We start from the raw sequence: 25,967 nt of genomic DNA, 5'->3' as shown, positions 1-25,967 counted from the left end.
AATTTTTTTGATTTATTGTAGAGATGAGGTCTTGCCAAGTTGTCCAGGCGGGTCTCGAACTCACGGGCTCAGGCAATTCACTCACCTTGGCCTCCCAAAGAGCGGAATTACAGGCTGAGTCACTGAGCCCGGCAGTGTTTCTTATTTTAAAAGTAATCAACTTGGCCGGGCTCAGTGACTCAAGCCTGTAATCCCTGATTTAGGGAGGTTGAGGCAAGAGGATTGCTGGAGCCTAGGAGTTTGAGACCAGCCTGGGCAACTTGGTGAGAACTCGTCTATACAAAAAGTCAAAAAATTAGCCAGGCATGGTGGCGTGTACCTGTAGTTCCAGCTACCCAGAAGGCTGAGGCAGAAGGATCACCTGAGCCCTACAGATCGAGACTGCAGTGGCTGAGAGTGAGCATGCCACTACACTCTAGCCTGGGCAACAGATTGAGACTCCAACTCAAAAAAAAGAAAAGTAATTAACTTAAATGTACTTTCTTTTTTGATATTAGTATTTGATCACAATTTTAAAAAGATCAGATATTCATTTCCTTAGAAACGTGACTGTCCAGGAAAATCATTCAAATTTAAAATATCCTTATTGAAATATTATGATTTCTGTTTTTATTAATTTTTTCCAAAATGTAAAGCATAATTACGAATACGTAGACATATATTTCAGAAGGTAAAACTTTCATCGTGATCACTCAGTAGTAAAATTATGTGTGTCAAGTACTGAACTGCTGCTAGCACAATAAAACTTTTTCAACTCCTCTTCCTTTTCTTTAACTCCTTTTCTTTGTCCTGCTGGTTGGTTAAAATGGTTTCTTACACTGTCAGTCATCATGGCCCTTAGGAGAAGCGGGTAGTTGGTGGTGGAGAGAGTTGCAGGCACAAGGAAAACGGCTAGCCTTAAGTGGAGCAAGTGTCATGTGTTGAGCATTCATGAGATGATTTATAAGTCTTTTATTGCTTAGAGCTATAAGCTACATTACAGTATGGATGGGATTGTTCACATTTTACATTTGAGACAACCTGGCAGGAGAGAGATCTGAACAGCTCGCCAAAGGTCACGCAGCTTCAGAAAGCCCAAAGTGTAAATATGAACCATGTGCTTATGAACCATTGAGGCCACTGTTTGGGAAGAAGACCCCATGTCTCTGAATGGGGTTATGCCTTTAATTCTATCAAGATTCTGCTACCTCCACAAATTTCTCTGCCCTGAAAAACCAGATAAATAGGCCTTGACTGAAGAAGTTTTCCTCTGAATAAATAGAAGACAAGCATAAGGTATGCTCTGAAGCCACGCATTAACTATAACCAAGGCCAGATTTCCTCCCAATGTCATGGACGTCTCCAATCAGAGACAATGGTGTGCTACTGTGGAATAAGCACAAGACTTAGCCTCACAACTATGTGACAGTTATGAATTTGCCTCTAGGTTTGCATGAAACCTTGGCTTTTTATAGACATTATATTGACACTGATAAAAGAGTTGTACTAAACTTACTTTCACAACATTTGTATGTTTTTGGAATGAGACACTACGTGATAGAATTCTTTATAGATGCAAAAGACTATATCATGGTATTATTATATTTTAATGGATTATTAAGTCATTACCCTTAAACAAACACAGAGTTTATACAAGAACTTGCTTAAAGAAAAATGTTATTTATTACTCATCTGACATTCGGAATTAAGATAAATTTTGCTAAATTCTACCAAAAGAGACTGAAAGACACCAACTAACCTATACACTAGATGTTGAATCAAAACTAAACATACATAAACAAAAAGCAAGTTTCCAAAATTAGCTTTATCAGTTGCCTTACTGTCTAAAGAGTCAGATATCTTATATAAGGTATGTATACATAAATCATTTTAGTACATGTTAATATTCATTTCATACTTGACATACAACTTAAAGTCTCATCTGGAGTTTGTTGTGGGGACGTTTCCACCTTTTGCACCCTTGTGCCAGGAAAAGACTGTTTAGATTCCAAACAACTAAAACAGAAGCAAACCTTTGGTATACAGCCTACTTACAATTTAGACACTGTCTGTAGCAAAAGTTTTCTATGAAGTTGGCAATACTGAGGACTAAATAATGATTATTAAACTAGCATGTAATAGATAATTGGTGCTAGATATACATACGAAGTGGGAAGTACAAAGAGATTAAGAAGACATAAAAAAACTGTCTAAATAATCTAGCATTGCTAAAATTGGACATCTGTTCAGATGAATAGCTGATGCACACATAATGTGCATTTTATGTGAATAAAAACTGAACTTTGAAAAAATAACAAATAACAATAGATATACATGCATATGTGGAACCAGAAATACAAAACGAACATATTTGTCTTAATGCAGAGGCAAAGTAGTGAAGAAAAGTTTAAAAAAAAGAATATTTTTTTAAATATTGTTTTTAAAGGAATATTTCTCCCCATCTTGTAACTTTAATGTGTACTTACAATGGAACTTATTAAGGCCAGTAGACTTAATTGTAGATTTCAATAAGCTTAAAAGCAGAGACAGCTAATTTGAAAATGGGAGAAAATTCCCATGGCAATAACTTGCTTTCTAAATTTGTCCGCAGGGCGATTTTCTTTCATCCTTCCCATTAGAGACTTAGGTACAAATAAACCCATTCTCAAAGAAATACTTTAATGAAACTAACTTGAAGTTATTTTTTTTGTAATGTCAAGTTTTCATAAATCCACTTACAGAAATCTAAACATGAATTATATACATGTAAACAATTTCTTCTCAACCTATATAACAGTCTTGTATGCATTAAGTTACTCTGAAAGAAAATACTATCTTTGTATGACAGAGTCCTTATGGAGTCACCTTTCTCTAGATGCTAGGGGGAAAAAACTGGGCTTTGAAATGAGACAGATCATTCAACAAATCAAGGTGTTACCACTTACAAATTTGGTGATGTTGAGAAAGTTATTTAACATCTCTAAGGCGCAGGTTCTTCAAATTAAAATGGGGGAAATAAAATATCAGGATTATAGTAAGAACTAAATTATATATATATAATATGTGTATATATATATATGATCTTAAGAAGGTCCTCATAATGTTAGAATTTTATAAAATGAAATTATTTCCTACTATAATTGGTTTTATAAGCTAAATTGACAAGTTGGAGAGACAGCAGATTATAGTCGATACAAAAAGAGTTAAAATAATAAAATTCTGAATGCTTCCTATATTCCAGAGATTTGTGCCGGGTATCTAATTTACATGGCTAATATCTTTTCATCTTTATAACTAAGTCATAATGAGTTAGGTACTACAGTTGTAACTGTTTTGCAGATATGAAAAATGAAGTTTAGAAAAGTGAATTGGCCAAATATCAAATGATCAGGTGCTATGCAGCCCTCACTTGGACTACTCCAAAGTTCTCATTAACTGGTCTTTGGAAATAATGACAACAAACAAAAATGGAAATAATTCAGGAAAGAATGGGAATTCAAATCTAGCAGCGGCAGGGAAAATTAAAAACAAAAACACTCTCAAAATCCAAAAACTATGCACCTTACATAGCATTGGAAAAGATTTTCTGAGAGTGCAACTGCTTATCACCTCACAACTTCAAACCTCTGTGGTTGCTTGTGCCACTTCTATAAAAATATGTGATTTTGAAAAAAAATTTCATGTGTTATTTATCAACTCATGTTTTATACAACCCTACGGGGCTATGAAAACTATCTCATCACCATAAAACCTTCAGACACAGTAACTTGGAAGATATTATTTTCTGGCTTGATTTGGGGCTCCACAGGAATTTCTACATGCCACATGTTGGAGAAAAATTTCATATATTGGACAATATATTGAATGAAGCAAAAAGGTTGCCCTCTTATTTATTCTCACTAGGACATTTTATTCAGAGAAAAGAACAGTACTTAAACTACAGATCAAATCTCTACCAATTTTCCTGATTTTGTAACATATTATAACTTATAAAGATTAAACGTAAAATAACTCAAATTAAATGTGTGAGACTTTTCAATAGTTTTATAATTATTTCAATTATGAAATAATTATAAAATGATCTTTGCATCTTGTTCTATTATAAGAATAGTAATAACTACTAAATGGCTGATGGCCTGAAGAATCTTGCCTCCATATTTTCTAATTTGAATAGAAAATGACTTAAATACTAAAGTCCTTCATGGTTTTTTATTATTATTATTAATTTTAGAGTGAGAAAGATTTATTGAAAGGACAGGAAAGCTCGAGGACACGAGGAGGTTGCCTGTCCTTCATGTTTTTACTGAATTTGTTTTTCCTCTTACTAATCAGAACATTTATTTCCAAAGCTTGGTGACGCCACACTTTCAATAGTTTATTGCTATTCTTTATCTCACAGCATTAAATGAATAATCGTTTTATTTTATCTATCATGTATTAAGCCAATGAATTCCTTGATAGTCCTTAAATTATTTATTATCCATGTGACACACTTTGTCTTATCATCTTTTATGTATGTCAACTCTCAGTTATAAAATATTGTCAAAACGTTCGTCAGATTATTCTACCAACAGAATACAAGAATTTCATTTTCTGTGACATCTCAAAATATGATTCTATTTCCTTCCTTCCTTCCTTCCTTCCTTCCTTCCTTCCTTCCATTATCCATCTATCTATCCCTATGTATCTATCTATCTATCTATCTATCTATCTGTCTGTCTGTCTGTCTGTCTATCTATCTATCTATCTGTCTGTCTATCATCTATCTCTATCTTATTCATTCCTTATCCCCATCTGAAAACAAATTTAGAAGCATGGTTGCTTGAATGGAGCAGTAGAGAAGTTAATTGAGATATACCAGACTGCCAAATTGAAAGAAAAATTGAAGTCACTAATATGAAATAAATGAGGAAATTCAACGGATTATAAAAAACGAAGGGAAGGCAACCATGCAACTCCATGGACAGTGAATACACATACAAGCAAATGAAAGCAGCTGACCACGTACCCACACACCTTGGCAGAGGTGCACTCCACACTCGTCGGCCACCACCAAGACAGAGGATCTCTGATGTTCCTTCCAGTCGATACCCTGATGAGCATGAGAAGGTCAGAGTGTCACCAACCCCAAAGTTGAACCCAATCCGGTTGCCATATTGAGGAATTCCGGGATCTTCACAAGGTTCAAGGTTATATTCTGTAAATTAGAGGGAAAGAGTCCCCTCCAGAGGAGGGGAGGAAAAGAAAATGATAGTGGTCACTTTCAAGGTTCTATTTCCTATGATTCACACACTTTTGCTTTAGGGTCAAGTCATATATTTAAAAGAGACTATGTAAGTAAGGGAACATAATCATGGCACACAAAATTTTCTTCTTTTGTGAAAGATCTAATAACTTAATAAATATCTTTATGTATGGAATTAAAAATAGAAAGAAAAGATCTACCTCTGAATAATAAATTGAAAATGTAGCCATTAATCTCATATTGTTTTTTCAGCATTGGAAATGTTTCCATTTCATATATTTTTGACAATAATGGCATAACAGATATATATATTCAAATACAACATGACATTTGAAATGAAATCACACACACTTTTGAAATGCATTTTCCTTAATGTTTTTAATGTAAACAACAAAGGCTCTTGTGTCTGTAGTTTACAAGGAGTTCAATTAATGCATATTCTGAAAAACATGTGACTTGAGATGCAAGGGTTTATGTAAGATTAAAATGCTCACATATAGAAAATTATTGCCTTATAGATTTATATAGGAACTTAATCCCAGGCAACAAATAAAGATCATGGAAATGAATTTGTAGACAGTCTTCAGGGTAGGAGAGAGTTGAATTGACTAAATAACATTATCATCTACATACAGTCCTAAGAAGAAGTAGTTTATTGAAAAATATTCCCAGGGTACTTACTGTGCAATAGCAATAAAGAGCAAGAAAGGTTGTTTCATGTTGATTAGCTAAAATTATATTGTTTATGCAATTTTTTAGACTTATTTTAACATTCTAAGTTAAAATTATTATGCTCATCTACTATTTATTATGAAATTAATACCTTAATAATTTTAGCAGCAAAATATTTCCACTCAAATGCTAAGATAATAGTTTAAGAACAAGGTTAGCACTTATATCACTTTAATGTTAGCAAACTGGCATAAGATTTATTTGTTAATTTGTCTCTCTTAAGAAATAACTATTTGTCTCACTATTTCATTCAACTAGAAAACAGAAGTCTAAGTAGTGTGAATAATTTTTATTCTCTTTGGCTTGATAATTTTTTTCCTGTAATCCAAGTTATAGTATTGTTCATCACTAAAGTTTTCTAGAAGAAAATATTAACTATATTAATTTGTTTCCCAATTATCTAATTTTAGAAGACTTAAGTTTGTCTTAGTCTTGTCTTGTTAACTATCATTTTCCAAGATACATAAAACTAGAATATCACTATTTAATTCTTGTTTAATTTTCAGTCTTAAATTAAAACCATTTAATTTTTTTTTTTTTTTTTTTTGGAAGTGGGTTGCAATTCAGGTCAGGTATACAAATGATCATTATGCAGAATGTTTATTGCAGAATTATTAATGTTAAATTTAAATTTTCATTTAAATTAACCATTTATTTTAGATAGTTTTGACCTCTGTCAAAACTCTACAGTATCCTAAGTTAAATAAATACAGTTATTGTACTTCTAGTAGATTTTTCATGAACTTATTTTTTGTTTTTTTCAAAAGTATTCTTTAATTTATTCCCAGAGACAATCTTAAAAGCATTTCAAATTTTCCCTAACATTTGTTGACAGTTGTTTCCTTGCTTTCTTCTTCCTTTTTAAAACTTTTCTTCTTTTCTGCAACTTCTCTCTCTCTCTCTGTTTTATCATTAATTATGCTCATACTTTTAAAAGTCTGATTTTTTTTTTAAGTTACTACAGGAGCTCTTTTTTGTATAAATTTAAGGGGTACAAGTGCAGTTTTATTGCATGGATATATAGCAGAGTGGTAAAGTATGAACTTTTAGTACATATATTACCCAAATAATCCATTAAGTAATTCTTCATCTTTTTCTTTGCTTATTTTCTTACCAGAGAATGTAATGTTGAATCCTTCATATGATATTGAAAAATCTGAAATGAAGCGCAATTGAGCCCTGAAATTTCCATAGAGACCAGCATTGATTGTTGAAGGAAGTTCTGAACCAGTCAGGCGTGCCAGTGGTTGGGTAAAACTACCATTCTCTGTGATCAGTAAGTAGTCATGGTGGTCTTCCAAATGAAAAGTGTGGAAGTTGAACTGCACACCTATTAAGAAAAATAGGAAAATTGGACTTACAATGTGTTTCATTAAAACACAGAGTTGCTATCAGATGAACTAAATCCGGGACTTTCCCTTTAACTGATTTTTCTGAAAATGAAACACACAACTGTAAGGTATTCCATTATCCTTTGTTTTTGTTTTTTCATTCAGTTTCATTATAAGAGATATTGTGAGTCATGTCATGGAAACTGTTGAAAAAAAAAATTTTAAGTCAATGCCTAAAAAGGAATAACATTTTCTGAAAATTTCAAGGAAAATGCATATCCTTTGTTTATAACAGAGGTGCAACTTTCTGGTGAATATTTTACATGCCTTCTCCATTTCCTACTTTAATCCCATCAACCAACCAACAAAAAATTAGTGCTTGATATTATAGCACTTCCTTCCAAAAAGCACTTGAGTCTATTTTAGAGGAGACACATAAATAAGCATAGGGAAAGGCTATTTGTTAAATGAATATATTGATTATTTTTCATGCATTTCAATCTGTACATATAATATACTAAAAAGTGCTGAAGACATAAGTGTTCAGCTCACTGAATTTTCACAAACTGAACAGCTTTGCAAACTACCCAAATCAATAGACACAATATTGTTGACAACCAGAGCCCTCTTTTTGGAACTTTTCTATCATTTCATTTTGTCAAAATTAGCTATGCAGTCAACTTCTAATAGCAGAAACTAGTTTTGTTACTTTATGTAAATGTCCTTGTAGTATATATAATGGAATCATATAATGTAGGGTCTGACTTCTTTTACTCAACATTACGTATATGATATCTATCTATATCATTGTGTGTAGTTGTAAGTGGTTTATTTTCAATGATGTAGAGTACAGAATTCCATTTTTTAAATACACCACATTCATTTATCAGTGATAGTCATTTAGACAGTTTACATCTTATCACAAATGTAGATAGTGCTGCTAGGAACATCAAGTATGCATGCCTTTTGTGAAATGTTATTATTTCTGTTGAGTATATATCTGGAAGTGGAATTACTGGCTCATGGGGTAATAAGATGTGTTCTGCTTTAACAAATACTGTTTTACAATATGGCTATGTCTATTTACATTTCCATCATCAAATATGGTTGCTTCACATCTTCACTAATACTTGAACATTTAGAGATTGTTCCATTCTTGTGAGTATGTAATGGTTTCATTGTGGTGCCATGTTAGATTTTAATAGTACTCTAGAACATATGTAAAAGATTAATAATTTCACACATACAAATATATACAACATACTGTGTGCAAGGTACCATATAAAATGAAAAAATGGCAACTGCATTCATCCTTCCTTTGAAATGTTTACTTCATTTTTTATTTGACAAAAAAAATTTTTTTGACTAAGGAAATCCTAAGCCTCAGAGTGTGTTAAGTAATATTCTTTATTCATTTACATTTCCCAAATGCTGGAAATTCTTAGAGTTCTTATTTTTTTAAGTGATATAAAATGAGACTAAAGTAAACTAAAAGCACAAGAAACGACAAGACAGGGCTGTTATTGCATAATGGACCAGTGACTTCAGATTGGAGAAATTTTAAATGCACAGAATATTATTTTCAAACTCTTATTCAAATAGAAATAGTTTTTTATTTGTTATCTCTCCAAAATGGGCAAAAATATCAAAGCCTTTTTATTTTTTATTTATTTTTTTAACATATTTTTTATTTTAAAATTATGGGATACAGTTAAGGGTTAGCTATACAAACATGCATTGTACAGGTACCCTTGTTGATGAGGTGTGTCCCCCTGTCCTCAGACAGATATTGACTACTGTTAATCCCACCTCTCTTCCCCTTTTTGCCTCCCCCCATAGTTTCCTGCCACTGTCAATCCTTTTCTTAGAGTATTACAATAGTTGTTCAAGGTCCACTTATGAGTGAGAACATGTGATACTCAGATCTTTGTTTCTATGAGAGATCACTCAGTATTACAAACTAATTCAATGCAGGTTGCTGCAAAATTCATGATTTTGGTCTTTTTTATGGCTGTGTAATATTCCATTGTGTATATGTACCACATTCTTTTAATCCATTCCTCTTTTGATGGACAACATGGTTGTTTCCATGATCTTGCTATTGTGAACAATGCTGCGATAAACATACATGTGCAGGTATCTTTTTTATAGAGTGATTTGAGTTCTTCAGGGTATATTCCCAGTAGGGGGATTGTACGGTCACATGGAAGGTCGATATTTAGAGCTTTTAGGAATCACCACAATGATTTCACAGAGGCTGCACTAGTATACACTCCCACCAACAGTGTAGAAATGTTCTCTATCAAAGCCTTTTTAGAAGGAATCCAGAAACTGAGTTAGTTTTTCAAATGTTTTTCAGTATAAAATTAATATTGACAACAGATAAATGTAAGAATAATGGGGTGTTGGCATGGTAAATAGAAGATGCTTTGCCATCTAGATTAGCTACTTTCTGAATTTACAAATTAATATGAGTGGGAAGTATGGGTAAGTCAGTCTTATTTCTACTATAGAGCAACGTTAAGAAAAAGTAATTGGACAATAGGAAAGTAGATTTTAAAAAATGAGAAAGGAATCATTATGTACAAAATTTATATTTTTAAAGAAAAATATGCTTGTTCTGATATATATGGAATTAATTAATTTAAAATTCTGTTAAATAGTTGTGCTAATAAGGCCACTGTTGGGTATTACTTTCCTTTCTGAGCCTTACTTTCTCCGTCTGTGAAGTGGGGTTCTAATAGAATTGTCTTGCAGTTTAAGTACTATAATATGTAGAAATGAATTGGTACAGTGCTTGATACAGAGAAAGTGTTCAGTAACACTTACTGACTGTTATTGTTCAAGTCTGTAAATTGAGCTATTATTTTTCATGTTAGTCCTATCCATTCACTTTTTAAAAGAAAGATGCTACTTATCAAATTATGAATTAAATGATAATATTTGTTTTCACAACTGCAAAACAATTTGAGACTTTCAAAGTCATGCTAAAGGTCAATTAATCCAAAAAGGAATATAATATGAAGAAATTACTGTATTATAGGCATTATAGAATATAAAGATTTAGAAGACTGTAAGTAATTCATGGTCTGTCTGAGGGTAAAGACACAAAAAACAAAATTTCATGCATTCTGCCAAAGTGCTATAAAACTTGTTAATATGAGTCAGTATAGAGGCATAGAAATAGAGGTAACTAACTTGTCAAAGGGGTCAATAGAGGTTTCTGATGACAATAACCTTCAAAAGTGAGAAGTTTGTGGAAGAGCAGCCTGGAACAGACATTTAGGAAGGAAGAGAAGACAGGAAAAGCACAATTCTAACAAGGCAGTGAGAAAAAGTCAGTGTTTTCAATATCATAGTGCTTTTTCATAAGAATGATAATTCAAGTGATGTATTAAGCTAACTTATGTTATAGGTATATATGAAAAAAGCTTGCACTTAAAGAGTAAACAGCACCAATATCTAGGTTTTAGCTCCAATCACACCACTAACTATTACCTTGAAGGTGACATTTAACTTATTTTTTTCCTAATCTATATATGTATAGGTTTTCTATGTCTTATTGAAGGACAATCTCACTTCTAAAGGTATAAGGTGTTTTAAATGTAGAATTTACTTCTCAAGGTCTCCAGTAAACTACTTGTAATTAGCATCTTGACACCTATAATGTGTTTAAGGGAAATCTCTTTAGGTATCATTGTAAGCGAGGAGCAGTGTACGCTAAATGACACTGTCATGAACAGAATTTGAAACTGTTGAACAAGTGTGTGTTGACTTGTTAAGTGGTGAAAAGATTACTGATGGTGCATTTGTAACTTCTTGTTTCTTAAATATTTAGATACTTTTATCTATTCTCATTAAGATACTATGTAAAACCAAAAGCGCCAAGATCTTGCTTATATAAGAACATTCTGATTGTATAATGCAAATGTAAATCATAGAAAAATGATCTCATAGGAATTTTGAATCAAAACCAATATGATAAAATATAGCAGGAGTAAATATAAAAGTTGCACTAAAGATAGAAAAAAAATCAGTTGTAAATTATGCAATTTTAGGAATTGGGCTCAACTATGCTTAAAAGTCCCAATAATCTGAAAAGGTGATTTAGAAAACTACAAACTCATTATCAATTAGTAGTGTGGCACAGTAAACATAGGTAGTAAAACAGATTTAGGCCAGATTTAGACATGGAAGCAAAAAAGCAAGCATAGACTTCGTTAGTGAAAATAATTTATCATGTTAAACTATGCCATATTGTGTTTAGTTTTAGAAAACCACAGTTTTGGAGAGTTAAATTTTAGAGAGATATTGATATCCCTTAATATCAATAAGCTGGAACACACCCTGAGAAAGATGACTAGAATGGTGATGAAAATGAAAATATTATCTTATGTTGAAGAACTGGAGGAATTGAGTATGTTTAGTATGGGGAGAAAAGACTTAGGATAAGGTTCTGGATAGTGGGCATGAAAAACATGGTGGTCCCAGGATAGTAACTCTGTGTGTTTAAGGAGTCTTAGATTGGTTCAGGGAGTATGTTGTTTGCTTTGTTTTTTTAAATCTAGCTCCAGAGAGCAGAATAAGGATAACAGCTGCAGAATAATTTTTAAACAATTAAATACATACAAAATTAAGCAAGTTTTCCCAAGAAATAATCTTCCCATCAACAGAAATATCCATATCAGACCAGTTCATCACGTTTCTGGAGCACTAATATAAAGAAACTGGTATGCTGGGCAAAAGGTTAGACTATATCACCTTGATAATTTCTCCCAAATTTAAAAGATTATCCTTCATATAACTTTGGCCACACTTTGGAATAGTCCTACATCAAGCAAACTTCCTGGACTCTTAAAAGGCATCTGAGTCTGCATTTCTTGCCATGTAAATACAGATTTAATTAACACTTACAACCTGTGAAAAGCAAAACCTTAAGTGTTAATTAAACCTCTATTTACATAGCAAGCAGTATGTAGCCTTCGATCTTCTTGTATAATATCAGGGAACTTATTTTACACTCCATTAATCTACTGCACACTGGAATAATAGGAATCTTTGGTCAACTTCCAGCAAAGAGCCCTCTATTATGAACAACAACAATCACGGTTTACAAAGTCTTCTACCTCATTTCTGCTGTTTAGTACCAGAATACTCATTTTAACAAGTGTTATTTTTCTCACTAACATTAATTCACTGTAGAACTCAAACTACAACAATCCTTGTATTCTCTCTTCCCCAAAAAGTGATGTGCAATTTTATCAAAGGCAAGACTTCATTTATAAAAACACATAAATTTAAATTTATTTATTTAAAAACACTAGCTTCTATTTTTAAAACTGCAATAGTATCTTCTTATTTCTAGAAGTTTTTGACTTTGATTTCTATTTTAGATTTTTCTACAGCAAAATCATCAAGTACAGCATAATAGTAAGATTCAATAATACAATACAACAACAAAGCTAAAAGAAAAAGTACTTAAAAACAGATTTAGGCCAGGTGTGGTGGCTTATACCTGTAATCCAGTACTTTGGAAGGATGATGCAGGAGGACTGCTCGAGCCCAGAAGTTCTAGACAGAGGGAAACCTCAACTTTACAAAAATATCAAAAAATAAACTGAGCATGGTAGTGTTTGCCTGCAGTCTCAGCTACTGCAGAGGCTGAGGTGGAAGGATCACCTGAGCCCAGGAGGTTGAGGCTGCAGTGAGCTGTAATGATGCTACTACACTCCAGCCTGGGCAACAGTGTGAGACTCTGACTAAAAATAAGTAAGAAAATAAAAGCAGATTTAAAAATGAATAAATTAACTCATTTGCAGGATTAGCTCATGGACATTTCCAGGTAAATATTTTAAATTCATTTAGCTTTGCTATATTATAATAGTCTTTTTACCTCTGATAAATTGCTACCTTGGACAATTACTTGTTAATTTACTAGTTTGATTGTCTTATATTAATGAGCCATACTTAGTACTACAGGCCTTTTACTTATTTATTTGTAAAAGGACATTTATTAACATTTATATATGCACAGTGCAATTTTACACTTCAGTTTAACTATGTGAGACAGCTCTGTACTAACGTATTTGAGACACGGTTATTTATAGAATGATTATAAATTCATATAGGGAATGTAATTGTGTTAAACAAACACAAACATTTTATAAACAAGTGTATATAAGCATGTACAATTTGCTTTGCAATTGGTTCAGTACTTCAGAGCATCCTTAAATTCCCCCTTGAACTTTTGAAATAAACTCCTCAATACTACACCAAAGACAAAAGCAATCCTGCTTGAGATTTTATTGATATGAAAATTCTAAATAACATCATTTTAATATATCAAAAGAAAATAAAGATCTCAAATCATCATCTTGTTAAAAACATGAACATATTATAATACTATAGAAAAGTAAGTACCATCATTTGCTGCAGTTACTCAAATTGAATTTTGTTTTAGTATATTTTAGTACTGATCTGTTTTTGCTCATCCTAAATGACATGTGAGAGGTAATGAAATTAAAACAACATCAGTGAAAATTCAGAAGGTAGTCCTTTTTTTTTTGAGAAAGCAAGATTTATTGAGAGGACAGAAAAGCTCCCACAGCAAGAGGGGACATGATGGTGGTTGCCCAGTAGTCCAATTATTATTGTATGAGGCAAATTACCTTTTCCATGGGTTACATCAACAGTCCATGTACAATTCAGAGAATTTGGATAAAATTCTGGGTAACCAGGTGATAAGATTGTTCCACTAGGTCCTCTGACATCTCCTCCACATAATGCTGAAAGCACAAAGAAATGCAGTCATATGATCAGTCACAGTTAGAGAGGCAGAGGCTGAACAAATCTCTTATCTCTTCTCACAAACAGGATGAATTTCATTATCTTTGCCTAAGCTATTTTCTGGTAATAACAGGTGTGTGTAAAGACCTCTTCCAATACTAGGAAATAATTTCGTCCATTGCATCACTAAAGAAGAAAGGTATTAATAGCATCTCAGATTCAGTATGAGTCCCAAGAGAACACAGCTCAACTTTTCATGACTGAATTTGAAGTATGTACTTATACATGTCTAATTATAAGCAACATTTGCAAAAACTGGTGGTAAATTGAACATGAGTGATTAATTGTTTAGCAGTCCCTCTTATTAAGCACCAAGAAAATGAATTGTTAATTATGTAAAATTGTTTCTTATAGATTCCTAAAGGGATTTGTGTCATTTTATTTTTACAGGATTCCTTTTAAAATAATGAAGTAAGTTGTGAAAATTTTGAAGGCTACTTCCGTACTTCTGAATTTCTCTGGGAAATAGCATGAGCATAAAGAAATGTTTGGGTGGGGCACAGAATTGCAAATAAATACCCAAGATAATAAAAATAAATAAATGTTTATAATCTGAGGTCAAATAAAATTCAATTCAATATTCATTTATTAGAGAACAATGTATAGTTTACAATGTCATCTACAATATTCAACAACTATCAGTACTTATGGTATGCCAGACAAGTTAGTCAATATTAAAAATGAGAAAAGACAAAGATATAGCATAACAAAAATTTTTATTTTAGTAGTAAAAGAATATCTGTTAAATCCTTATTTCATTTCACTTGGAAAAGCCAGCCTTCTTGGACACAGGCAAGGGCAATAAGACTAGCAAATGACAGAAGCCCCCTTGTTGACTTTGATCTTTGCCCAGGATACCAGAAAAGTGAGTATTGGTCTTGTTTTCTTCCATAATTTCTCCCAAGTAGTAACGCTAAGTATGGGAAGAGCTGAGGTGATCTGGCTGCTATCTTACATTACCTGACTTGAAATAGTAAGCCAGCAGTTCTTAGAAATATTTAAGTAGGCAGGCTTGTACTTGCATATATATAAAAAAAATTAAAAACCACTCCTCCTGTTGTCACTCCTTTTACTCTATCCAAGCTCTTGGTCAGTACATCTCTTAAAGTCATCATATACACCATCTTCCTGAGATCAAGATACGTTCATGCTTCCAAACATATTTATTACCAAAATAATACACTACGTGCATGATTTGGTAGACTAGGTTTCTGTTTAGAGCCTGGCCTGTGTAGTCCTTTATTAGTAAGGATTAACTGAATTTTTAATTTTCTTTCAAATTTTAAAAAAGTCATATTGTGCTTTTGTGATTAAGGTAAGAGCTAGGTGTACCATTTCCACTCTATGTTGCTGGTAATGGTGGTGCTAAGTTGACTTTCCTTGTAATTCATTTTGTTTCTTGACAGAGAACTGTTTATTTTTATCATGATATTATATTATGTTTATTTATTTATTATTTTATGTTCACTTATTTCTAATACACTATATTTCATTTTACTCTGTTTTGAGTGTCAGACAAAAAACCCCAAAATATAGCATGATATGAATTTGTTAATTGAAATGTGATAAATAAAAGTGTTCTGCTGAATTTAAAGTAACAATCTCTATTTGAAATGACTGTATCTAATACGCTAGCATAAAACTTCTCAATGAACAGAGGGATGAAAATTAACAAAATTAAATTAAGATAAAAAATACAAAAAGTCACAAAAAAGAGAGATGCTACATGTTATAGAAAGTACATCAGATATGTGTTCCTGTGAATGTATGCATGTGTGTGTGAATATCTGTGTGTATGTATATATGCAGGAATTGGAGGAAAAGCTTTGTACATCAGTATTTTTTTTAAATAGACCTATTTTGTCAAATGTCCTACTTTCTGTATTTTGAAAGCCTCTGTATTTTGAGAGTCTATATATTTTTCTGTCTATAAGCTCTTCTGACATACATACATAGAAGGTGGGAAGTTAGACATTCTTCAGGTAAGTGAATAAAGTTATATAACACATACACACATTTTAAAATTAAGGAGGAATGCCTACAACTAATATATAAATAATGAACATCCAGGCTATTATTTTGACTATAATCAAAATATAATCTGTAGAATACAGAATACATGTTTATGATAAGGTGGATATTTCTATTTTTGAAAATAATTAGTACTGGATTTAGACCTTGAAGTGAATTGACTTAAAAGCGTAATTTCATAGTAAATAATGGGAAAAGAATATGATTTAAGTCTCTTTTATTGAGAGATCCTATTAAAGATATAAGAATACATAACCATTACTTCATGTATAATAAAATTTGGGATAGAATTGCACTATTCACTAATTCTCAGCAAAAACAAGACTAAACACTTGTATTGAACTTACAGTGTGTGACTGGCACTATTCTACAGACTATACTTATATGAATTTAATTACATACAGCAACCCTATGAGAAAAGTACCGTAATTATTCAAGGTTTACAGATGAGAAAGCAAGTACAGAGAGAACTCAAGCAGTTTAGTTCCAGAGTCTATGATCCTAAGCAGACTCTTGATGAAGGTTTTTCAACAAAACATACAAAACATACAAAAGCAAGCTATGTCGTCTTTCATTTATATCTGATTTTGAAGCATCTTTATCAAGTAATACATATACATTATCCAAAGACATCAATTATTTTCTCAGTTCATTTAATCCTTTCATCTCAAATCAGTTCCTTTATAAGCATTTAACACTTGATATGTCAGTACTCTGTCAATGTCCTTTATTGATCATTTCTGAATTTTCATTTGTCAACAGCTTTGTGTTTGATTGAAATACTTTTCCATCATCGTCCTCAGTCTCATCATTTTCATCAACCTGATGAAATCCTTCATTTTTCTAAATGAGCTTATTTTACATTGCAAATGTTTTAAATTGTATTTGTCTTATATTGTCCGCTTGTTTAACAGTTACAAGAAACTGCACAGTGACAGATGCTAATGCTAAATAAGAAGCGTGTTTGAGTTGGGTTAATTTTAAAAGTGGTTAATTCATTACTGAATATTCCTTCATACTCATGATGCTTGCTTATCTAAAAACTGTACCTCTGATTAGAATGATAAGAACATGTAAGAGGATCTCAATAGCTTATTAAAATAAATCATGAGAAACCTAAAATATTAAGATAAATAAAAGAAGACACTTTTTTATATATGCTGCTTTGTTTTTTATTTTCAGATATAGAATGGAATTCAAAATTGTGGTACTATATATAGTGGTATGGAGAAGACTATGAATATTTCTCCAAAAACAAATTACTTAAAAAGGGAATGCTGGGATTTACATTTGTTCAAGAGAATATATAGGGCATTCACATAGCAAATTTCAGTAGAACAAAAATGTCTAAAAAAGATGTTATGAATTTCCTGTCTTATGCATTACTTGTTCTTAATGAATTCCAATTTATTCCAACAATGATGCTAATTGATTCCATGTGTCTTCAGGGATGTCAACACTTTTGTAACAGACCTAATAAGATATATGTTCTTGTGAATGGGAAATAGATAATTATATGAAGTGAATCTCTGAAAAGTTAGAGAAAACCCAGGGAATGACTTTGTATATACGAAAAACCCAGTTACTTCATTTGAAGGCAAACTGCTGGCAAGGAAACATCTAAAAAAGTTAAGACTAGGGGCACAAATAGCAGTGATAGCAATAGTCCAAAATAGAAGTTGAGAGCAATTAGGCAAATATAGCAATCTTGGCTAGAGAATTTTTCTCCTTAAATTTTGCCACATATGATCACTGCCTGCCTTTTTACATGAGAATTTTTATTTTATTTTATTTTATTTATTATATTTATTTACTTTGAGTTGTAGTCTCACTCTGTTGCCCAGGCTGGAGTGCAGTGGCACGCTCAAAGCCACCACAGTCTTGACCTGCTGGGCTCCAGTGATCCTTCCGCCTCAGCCTTCCAAGTAGCTGGAACTACAGATGTGTGCCACTTGGCCTGGCTAATTTTTTGATTTATTGTAGAGATGAGGTCTCGCCAAGTTGCCCAGGCTGATCTCAAACCATGAGCTCAGACAATCCTCTCTCCTTGACCTCCCAAAGTGCTGAGATTATAGACGTGAGCCACCGTGCCTGACAAAAGCATTCCAGATTTTTTCCACATTAACCTCCTGCTGTATACATACATATACACGCAATTTTCCACTTTATTTTTTTTTTTTAGTTGGAGTCTCACTCTGTCACCCAGTCTGGAATACAGTGGCATGCTCACAGTCACTGCAGCATGAAGAAATCCTTGAAACAGTTTGAAGCTATGCTTATGATTAGTTATGAGAAGTAGGATATCCTGCTTTTACTAAAGTTTTAATAGCTGGACAACAACTGCTTTTATTTTTTTTTTAATCAGTTAGAGTTAGGTGTCTGTCACTTACAATCACAAGAATGCTATTACAAATGGTATTTTACCAAATAAAAGGATGTTGATGATTTGTTTAAACCTTGTTATAAAACAAATTGACCTAAAGTTGTTCTTAAAAAAACAATGGGAGCCAGGCTCGGTAGCTCAGCCTGTAATCCCGCGACTTTGGGAGGCTGAGGTGAGTGGATTGCCTGAGTACGCGGGTTCGAGACCCGCCTGGGCAGCGAGACCTCATCTCTATAATAAATCAAAAAATCAGCCGGGCGTGGTAGCGTACGCCTGTAGTTCCAGCTACTTGGAAGGCTGAGGCAGAAGGATCACCGGAGCCCAGCAGTTCGAGGCTGCGGTGGCCGAGAGCGGCCACTGCACTCCTGTCTGGGAGACAGAGTGAGACTCCAACTCAAAAAAAACAAAAAGCAAAAAACAAACAATAGTACTGACAGTACTTGAAAATGTAATCATAAAAAGACAAACGTGATCTTCTACCTTAAAAAGAATAAGTATAGAAGTTGAAAATAGTGCTATAAATAGAAATCAGAGCCCAGAATTAAATAATGCATAGATTTATGTTGAGTGTGTGTTTTTTGATAAAGTATGAAAGCACTTCTCAATCTCAGAGGAAGCAGTTGCTTCCGTTGTATTTTCATAAGTGTTTTCTGAATAATGAAACATCTCTGCCTTATTTGAACAGAAACAAAGTAGCAGCAGAGATAACTGGTATACTATTTATTGTAACTAGCAACTTGCCACCACAGGGCAGTCTGGGTAAACTGTCATGGTGCTGTGTAGCCACTTGGAATTTTGGGGGTAGGTTGGCTTCCATTTGAATTAGAATTTGTCGTCTTTTAGGGAAGAAAGCAAATGTTGCATTCTTTAGGACATTCACTGACACCAATTTCGCATTTTCAATTATTTGTTGTTGTTAAAGAATCTAAAATATGTACTTAAAATGGTTACATAGGCATATTTAAAAATATGTATGCATATATAGCATCTTTAGTCATGGGGTAAGTTTGTCCAATAATCAATATTCTTTCTTTATCATTTTATAAGTGAATTTAATAACATAAAATTGCCAAATTCAAGATAATACTTTAAAAATATAAAAGACTTATAATTATGATAAACCCCACATTTTATAAAAACTATATTGATTTATTTTTGATTCATAAGTCAGTATATTTTTCATATTCAATGAGTTCTTACCATCACAGGTTGGGAGGGGATGACTCCACCAGTGGTTTTTTTCACATAGAAGAGGTTCTTCATGACTCAATCTGTATCCTGGATCACAACTAAATGAAACAGTAGATCCAATGGAGAAATCATATCCATAGCGACGGCCATGTACAGGAATGCCAGGGTCCAAGCAAGAATATGTATTCACTGTAACACCTGGGAAACAAAGGGAATACAACAAAAAATAAGCTTGGTGGGATTCTGATTTGCTGCAAATGAGTCTCATTTCTTCAAACAACGGTGAGTAAGGATTTTAAAAAATAAACGTACTCAAAGATTAATTTTAAAAAACAGTAATTTATTTAACAAATTTGTTTTGCTATTTCCTACCACTAAGTATCTAATTTAGGCTATTTAATTATATAAGAAACTGATGAAAATGTATAATTATCAAACTTTGCATCATTATAAATTTTGTATATATATATATATATACACAATAATAATTATAGCAGTAATTAACATTTCTTGAACTTATTTTCTAGGAACAGTTCTAAACATTATATAAAAGTTTCCTCATTTAATCACTAAAATAATAAAAAGAAGAAAAGAGGCATTTTGCAGTATCTGAAAATACGGACAGAAGAGCCTTTCTAAGTAAAACAAAACACTACAACACTCTTATGGATATCTGTTCATTTTTTTAATAGTTTGTTATACACTTTGGTATCTCATCATGATAATCTTCCTTGCAATTTACAACCTCTATCTGAGATCATACCATAACAGTGTTTTTCCTTTAATAAGACAGTTTCTCAGCTGGGCTCGCTGCCTCAGCCTGTAATCCCGCGCCTTTGGGAGGCTGAGGTGAGTGGACTGCCTGAGCCTGTGGGTTCGAGACCCACCCGGGCAACTTGGCGAGACCTCATCTCTACAATAAATCAAAAAATTAGCTGGGCGTGGTAGCGGGCGCCTGTAATTCCAGCTACTTGGAAGGCTGAGGCGGAAGGATCGTTGGAGCCCAGCAGGTCGAAGCTGCGGTGGCCAGGAGTGGCCACTGCCCTCCAGCCTGGACGACAGAGTGAGACTCCAACTCAAAAAAAAAAAAAAAAAAAAGACATAGTTTCTCAACCTGGGAACTACTGAAATTTTGGATCGAATAATTATTTGGTGTGGGATGTCTTGTGCATTGGAGTGTGTTTACAAACATCCCTGGTCTCTGCTTGCTAGATGCCAGTGGAACTTCCCCAATCATGACAATCAAAAATGTCTACAGATATTGCCACATGTTTTCTGTGGTGTAAAAATGCCCTCAGTTGAGATCCACTGGTATGAGCTATAACAAATAAGTATCTTATTTTTCAAAAATGGAGATATATACAATGAATAAATATGATTTTTAAATCCCCAAAACTAGTGATTAGTATTTTCAAAACTGTATGATTATATTAAATCATATTCACATGAGAAAGCATTCATTCATATTAGCTACTCGGTTTTAAAATGAATTTAAACAAAATAGTACAAAATAGAAGCTTAAAGAGGTAAATTGTATGTTTTGAGCATATTTATCAAGCATTTCATTTCATTTAAATGTTTCTAATGAAAACTAAAATATCATAGAGACAATTTTATCTTCAACACAATCACTTTTTTCTACAAGTTTCCTCTTCTCTCTGTTAACATTATTTTTTTCCAGACACACTTAGCTTTAAAATGTTCATTCATCTTTGACTCTTTCTCACTTTTTTTTCCCTCCATAAAATATGTCTGAAATCTACCATTATAGAAAACACAACTCTATTTAATACTTCTCTTACCCTATCCAAGATCTTTACTACTACAGGTCTATGAAACAAACAATAATATTTGGCATTTCTTTCAGTATCTTTCATCTCCAATCTCTTCTATATAAAAATTTAGATATACCATACCTAGAACATGTTAGTTCATTGCTTTACTACCCTACTGCTAATGGCACCATGTTCAAAGTCAAGATTGAAATTGAAATTCAAGATTCTCATATTAGACCCTAATGCTCTGAATTTTCATTATCTCCCAATAGTTATTTTATATATCAATCAGGTAGTCTTCTCACTAAATTTATAATTTCTTTCTCTTCTGGAGATATTTTCAGTTGTTCCCTAATGCACACAGTCTTCTCAATCTATAACAGAAAAGTTTAGATCCCTTTTCCTTCAAGTCTTGATCTTCCTGTAATGTTCCAAGTCACATATAAATTTCATATATCTAAGAGTTGAATGTTCCAGTAAAATCTTATGAAATCAGAAAAATGGGAGTTGAAGAGGTTATATACGATGTAAATTATGGAACAATTTAAGCATTCAGAAATTATTTTAATGGTTTTAGATTAGTGGGATAAAGGTCAGTGAATGTGCAAGATTAATTTAATTTGTCCTTGACTTTCCAATTGATGAATGAAGTAAAATAATGTGTTTCTTTTATGCCTCTCATTGTGCTGAACAGATCTAAAAGTCACAAAAGAAAGCTAAATTAATATTTCATAGTCATTTGACAAGCAAATAGTTCAAAACATAACTCAAGTTAATACAAATGTTGCAAAATTGAGAAAATGAGAAACATCATTATAAACAGATATTAGTTATAATTTATTAACAAATAGTCATTATTAAAAATTACAATGTAATTGGTAGTCAAGTACTTTTAGAAGATTCTTAAATTTTGGCAATGTATATGATTTTCAGAACTTCATGTTTGCACTTTCTCAAATGTTATTAACATTTTCCCATTTTTCTTATTGTTTCATAGAATTTTTTTTTTTTTTTTTTTAGATAGGGGCTGAGCTCAGTGGCTCAGCTTGTAAGCCCAGCACCTTGGGAGGCCAAGGCAAGTGAATTGCCTGAGCCCGTTGGTTTGAGACCAGCCTGGGCAACTTGGTGAGATCTTGTATCTACAATAAAAATAAAAAAATTAGCTGGGCATGATATCATGCATCTGTAGTTCTGGCTACTTGGAAGGCTGAGGCAGAAGCATTGCCAGAGCCCAGTGGGTCGATGCTGGGGTGGCCTTGAGCATGCCACTGCACTCCATCCTGGGCAACAGAGTGAAACTCCAACTCTCCCCACCCCCCAAAAAGTAGAATCTAAAAATAGACCTTTTACTTATTTATGTAATAAAAATATTTGAATACTTTATACTTTGGTTTCTCTTATCCCTCACCCCAAATGTCTATCAATCATAAGTATAAAAACTGTTATTTAAACTGTACAGTCTTTAAGATATCTATCAATTTCCATAATTGAAAACTATAGGTAGATATGAAAACTATATGTAGATATGAAAAAATATGTGTTTGGATATGAGTTATATGCCTATAGTTTTGTTCTGTATCATTTATAATTTTTAAGCTTTATATAATATTTAGATATCCCAGAATATTTGAGTATATTTGTATTTCAAGTAATACAAAATAATAGACAGAACTGATTTTTCCTGGGGAAAAATTGCACAGAAACAAAAAATGGATTATGTTTCTAAAGTCAACTCAGTGTTGTAGTTGTTATTTTAAATGTTATTTGAGAACTGTATCTAATCTTATCTTATTGATACTGTCTGTACAATCTCCCTGTTTTGAGAGGAAGATAGAATGGGATGTAAAATGCATTGGGAAAAGGAATATGATGTTAACACAGTGCAAGCAGTGGTCACATTGCAAGAAACCTTTCTCATGGGATTTTTAGTATACTTTTGAAGCCAAATTCTATTATCTTTTAATGAATTTGATTTTTTTAAAAACAGAAATTCACCAAACACCAAACATATTTTTAAAGATTTAATCCCCAATCTACTGATCTTGAGATCTGTGAATGGTTCATCTCAAAATGATGGTTTGGTTACCTTCAGCTTGGGAAGCATTTACAAAGGGACAAATGAAAAGGCTTTTTGTTTCTTGTAAGAAAGGATTTGTGTTGCTGGAGATTATTTCAAAATAGCAAGTAAACCACATGACTAATAAAATAAAAATGTGAGAAAGTAATTTGTTTTAGTCTAATTTAAATAGAAAGCTACTGCCTCTTGCCAGATTTGACCAAATTAATATCAATTACATCTATCATTAACCTCGACTTTTCTCAGCTCTCAGTTTCCATTTTACCCTTTAAGGCACTAGCCCTCAACAATAACCTGGACTATGTCACCAAGGACTTGTAAGGGACAAACTTGCTGACTGAAGGTATGCATTTGAGCTAGACTTCTCATTTATATTTCTTGTCTGTTTAGTTTATATAGGAAAGATGTAAGAACTATCATTTATTGATAACTTACCACATGCTAGCAGTTATGCTGACATACTTTGCATGTGTGGCTTCATTTAATCCTTAAAATTGTTCAATTTTGATAAATACCACATACTTTGGGTGATGTAGGATTTAATGTGATTTAATGGCACTAGAATACTGCAGTGAACTAAAAGAAAAGTTGTCTGCATATTGATATCAATTAATTCCTAATAATAATTAATATTAAATAGATTTTGAAAAATGACTGCTCTGACTCTGTTTTAACAAATACATGGTTGGGTGCAGTGGCTCATGCCCATAATCCTAGCACTTTGGGAAGCCGAGGTGAGAATGGATTGCCTGAGCCTACGGATTTGAGACCAGCCCAGGCAACTTGGTGAGACCTCATCTTCACAATATATCAAAAAATTAGCCGGGTGTGGTGTTGCGTGCCTGTAGTTCCAGCTACTTGGAAGGATAGCCTGAGCCTAGCAGGTTGAGGTTGCGGTGACTGTGAGCATGCCACTGCACTCTAACCTGGGCAACAGAGTGAGACTCCAACTCAAAGAAATAATAATAATACATGTTAGACTAAAGATCTTAGTTAAGGTCCCATAGTTTATTTGAATCCCAACAAATTTTTTAATCCTCTTGAACTTCACAATAATGACTGGAAAATATACTTACATGTGATAAAGCTCAAAATAATGGAAAGTCAATATAATGAAACAATATTATGGATAAAATTTAAAAAGAAGAAGTAATGAATATATATTGACTATGATTTTTTAAAACCTTTGAGTCCATTAACCATGACTACTGAAGATACTCAAAAGAAAATACAAGTGCTGGGCTCGGTGGCTCAGCCTGTAATCCCACGCCTTTGGGAGGCTGGGGTGAGTGGATTGCCTGAGCCCGCAGGTTCGAGACCCGCCTGGGCAGCGAGACCTCATCTCTACAATAAATGAAAAAATCAGCCAGGTGTGGTAGCGCATGCCTGTAGTTCCAGCTACTTGGAAGGCTGAGGCGGAAGGATCGCTGGAGCCCAGCAGGCCGAGGCTGCGGTGGCCGGGAGTGGCCACTGCACTCCAGTCTGGGTGACAGTGAGACTCCAACTCAAAAAAAAAAACAAAAGACAAGAAAAGAAAATACAAGCCTTAAATTTTCAAATGCAGAAATTTTTTTGAGTGAGAAGCAGTCGTAGGAGACTTTATATAAAAATGAATAATATAATACCTGCACTTGAAATAAAGACAGCTTGCAGTAACCCCTCTAATGTGTGCTGTTAGATTCACTTACCAAAAGTGTACTTCATGCAAAGGTATATGGTAATGATGAAAGTGTATGCATATGTAAATCTGCAAATGTTTGCACACACACATAAATATTAGGCAATATAGGCACACATGTGTAAGATATTTATAAATTAAAAAGGACTTGTTTATATGTAAATATTGCATCAAATTTAAATTCAAAATATTTCAGACTTTTTAAACAAAACTATGAGCTTTTAATAGGGATTAACTCCCTATTAAAATTACTAATTTTATTTATTTTTATTTTTTTATTTTTTTATTTTTTGAGTTGGAGTCTCACTCTGTTGCCCAGACTGGAGTGCAGTGGCCGCTCCTGGCCACCGCAGCCTCGACCCGCTGGGCTCCGGCGTTCCTTCCGCCTCAGCCTTCCAAGTAGCCAGAATTACAGGCGCGCGCTACCACCCCCGGCTAATTTTTTGATTTATTGTAGAGATGAGGTCTCACCAACTTGCCCAGATGGGTCTCGAACCCTCAGGCTCAGGCAATTCACTCACCTCAGCCTCCCAAAGGCTCGGGATTACAGGCTGAGCCACCGAGCCCGGCTAAAATTACTAATTTTAACACTATGAATGACAACTTGTTTTATTATAGTATTTGACTAGTTATGATAGTCATATTTGATTATACATATGTGTATATATTTTACTTTTCAATTTTAATATAATCTTCAAT

At 33.1% G+C, this 25,967-nt stretch overlaps 1 protein-coding gene across 1 annotated transcript in view; it reads right to left on the bottom strand.

The window, feature by feature from the left end:
* CSMD3 (CUB and Sushi multiple domains 3) overlaps nt 1-25,967 on the bottom strand; it is a 509,139-nt gene that overhangs the window by 433,425 nt on the left and 49,747 nt on the right. The window contains exons 8-11 of the mRNA XM_021706867.1: nt 19,748-19,936; nt 13,956-14,072; nt 7,071-7,286; nt 4,988-5,176 (exon numbers count right to left, since the gene is read on the bottom strand). Of these exons, the coding sequence (XP_021562542.1) occupies nt 4,988-5,176; nt 7,071-7,286; nt 13,956-14,072; nt 19,748-19,936 (711 nt within the window). The remainder of the gene's footprint in view (nt 1-4,987; nt 5,177-7,070; nt 7,287-13,955; nt 14,073-19,747; nt 19,937-25,967) is intronic.

This window comes from Carlito syrichta, unplaced genomic scaffold, assembly GCF_000164805.1.
Source record: "Carlito syrichta isolate Samal-C Ts95f unplaced genomic scaffold, Tarsius_syrichta-2.0.1 Scaffold316182, whole genome shotgun sequence".
Taxonomy (NCBI): Eukaryota; Metazoa; Chordata; class Mammalia; order Primates; family Tarsiidae; genus Carlito; species Carlito syrichta.
This window is presented reverse-complemented; position numbering and strand designations above follow the sequence as displayed.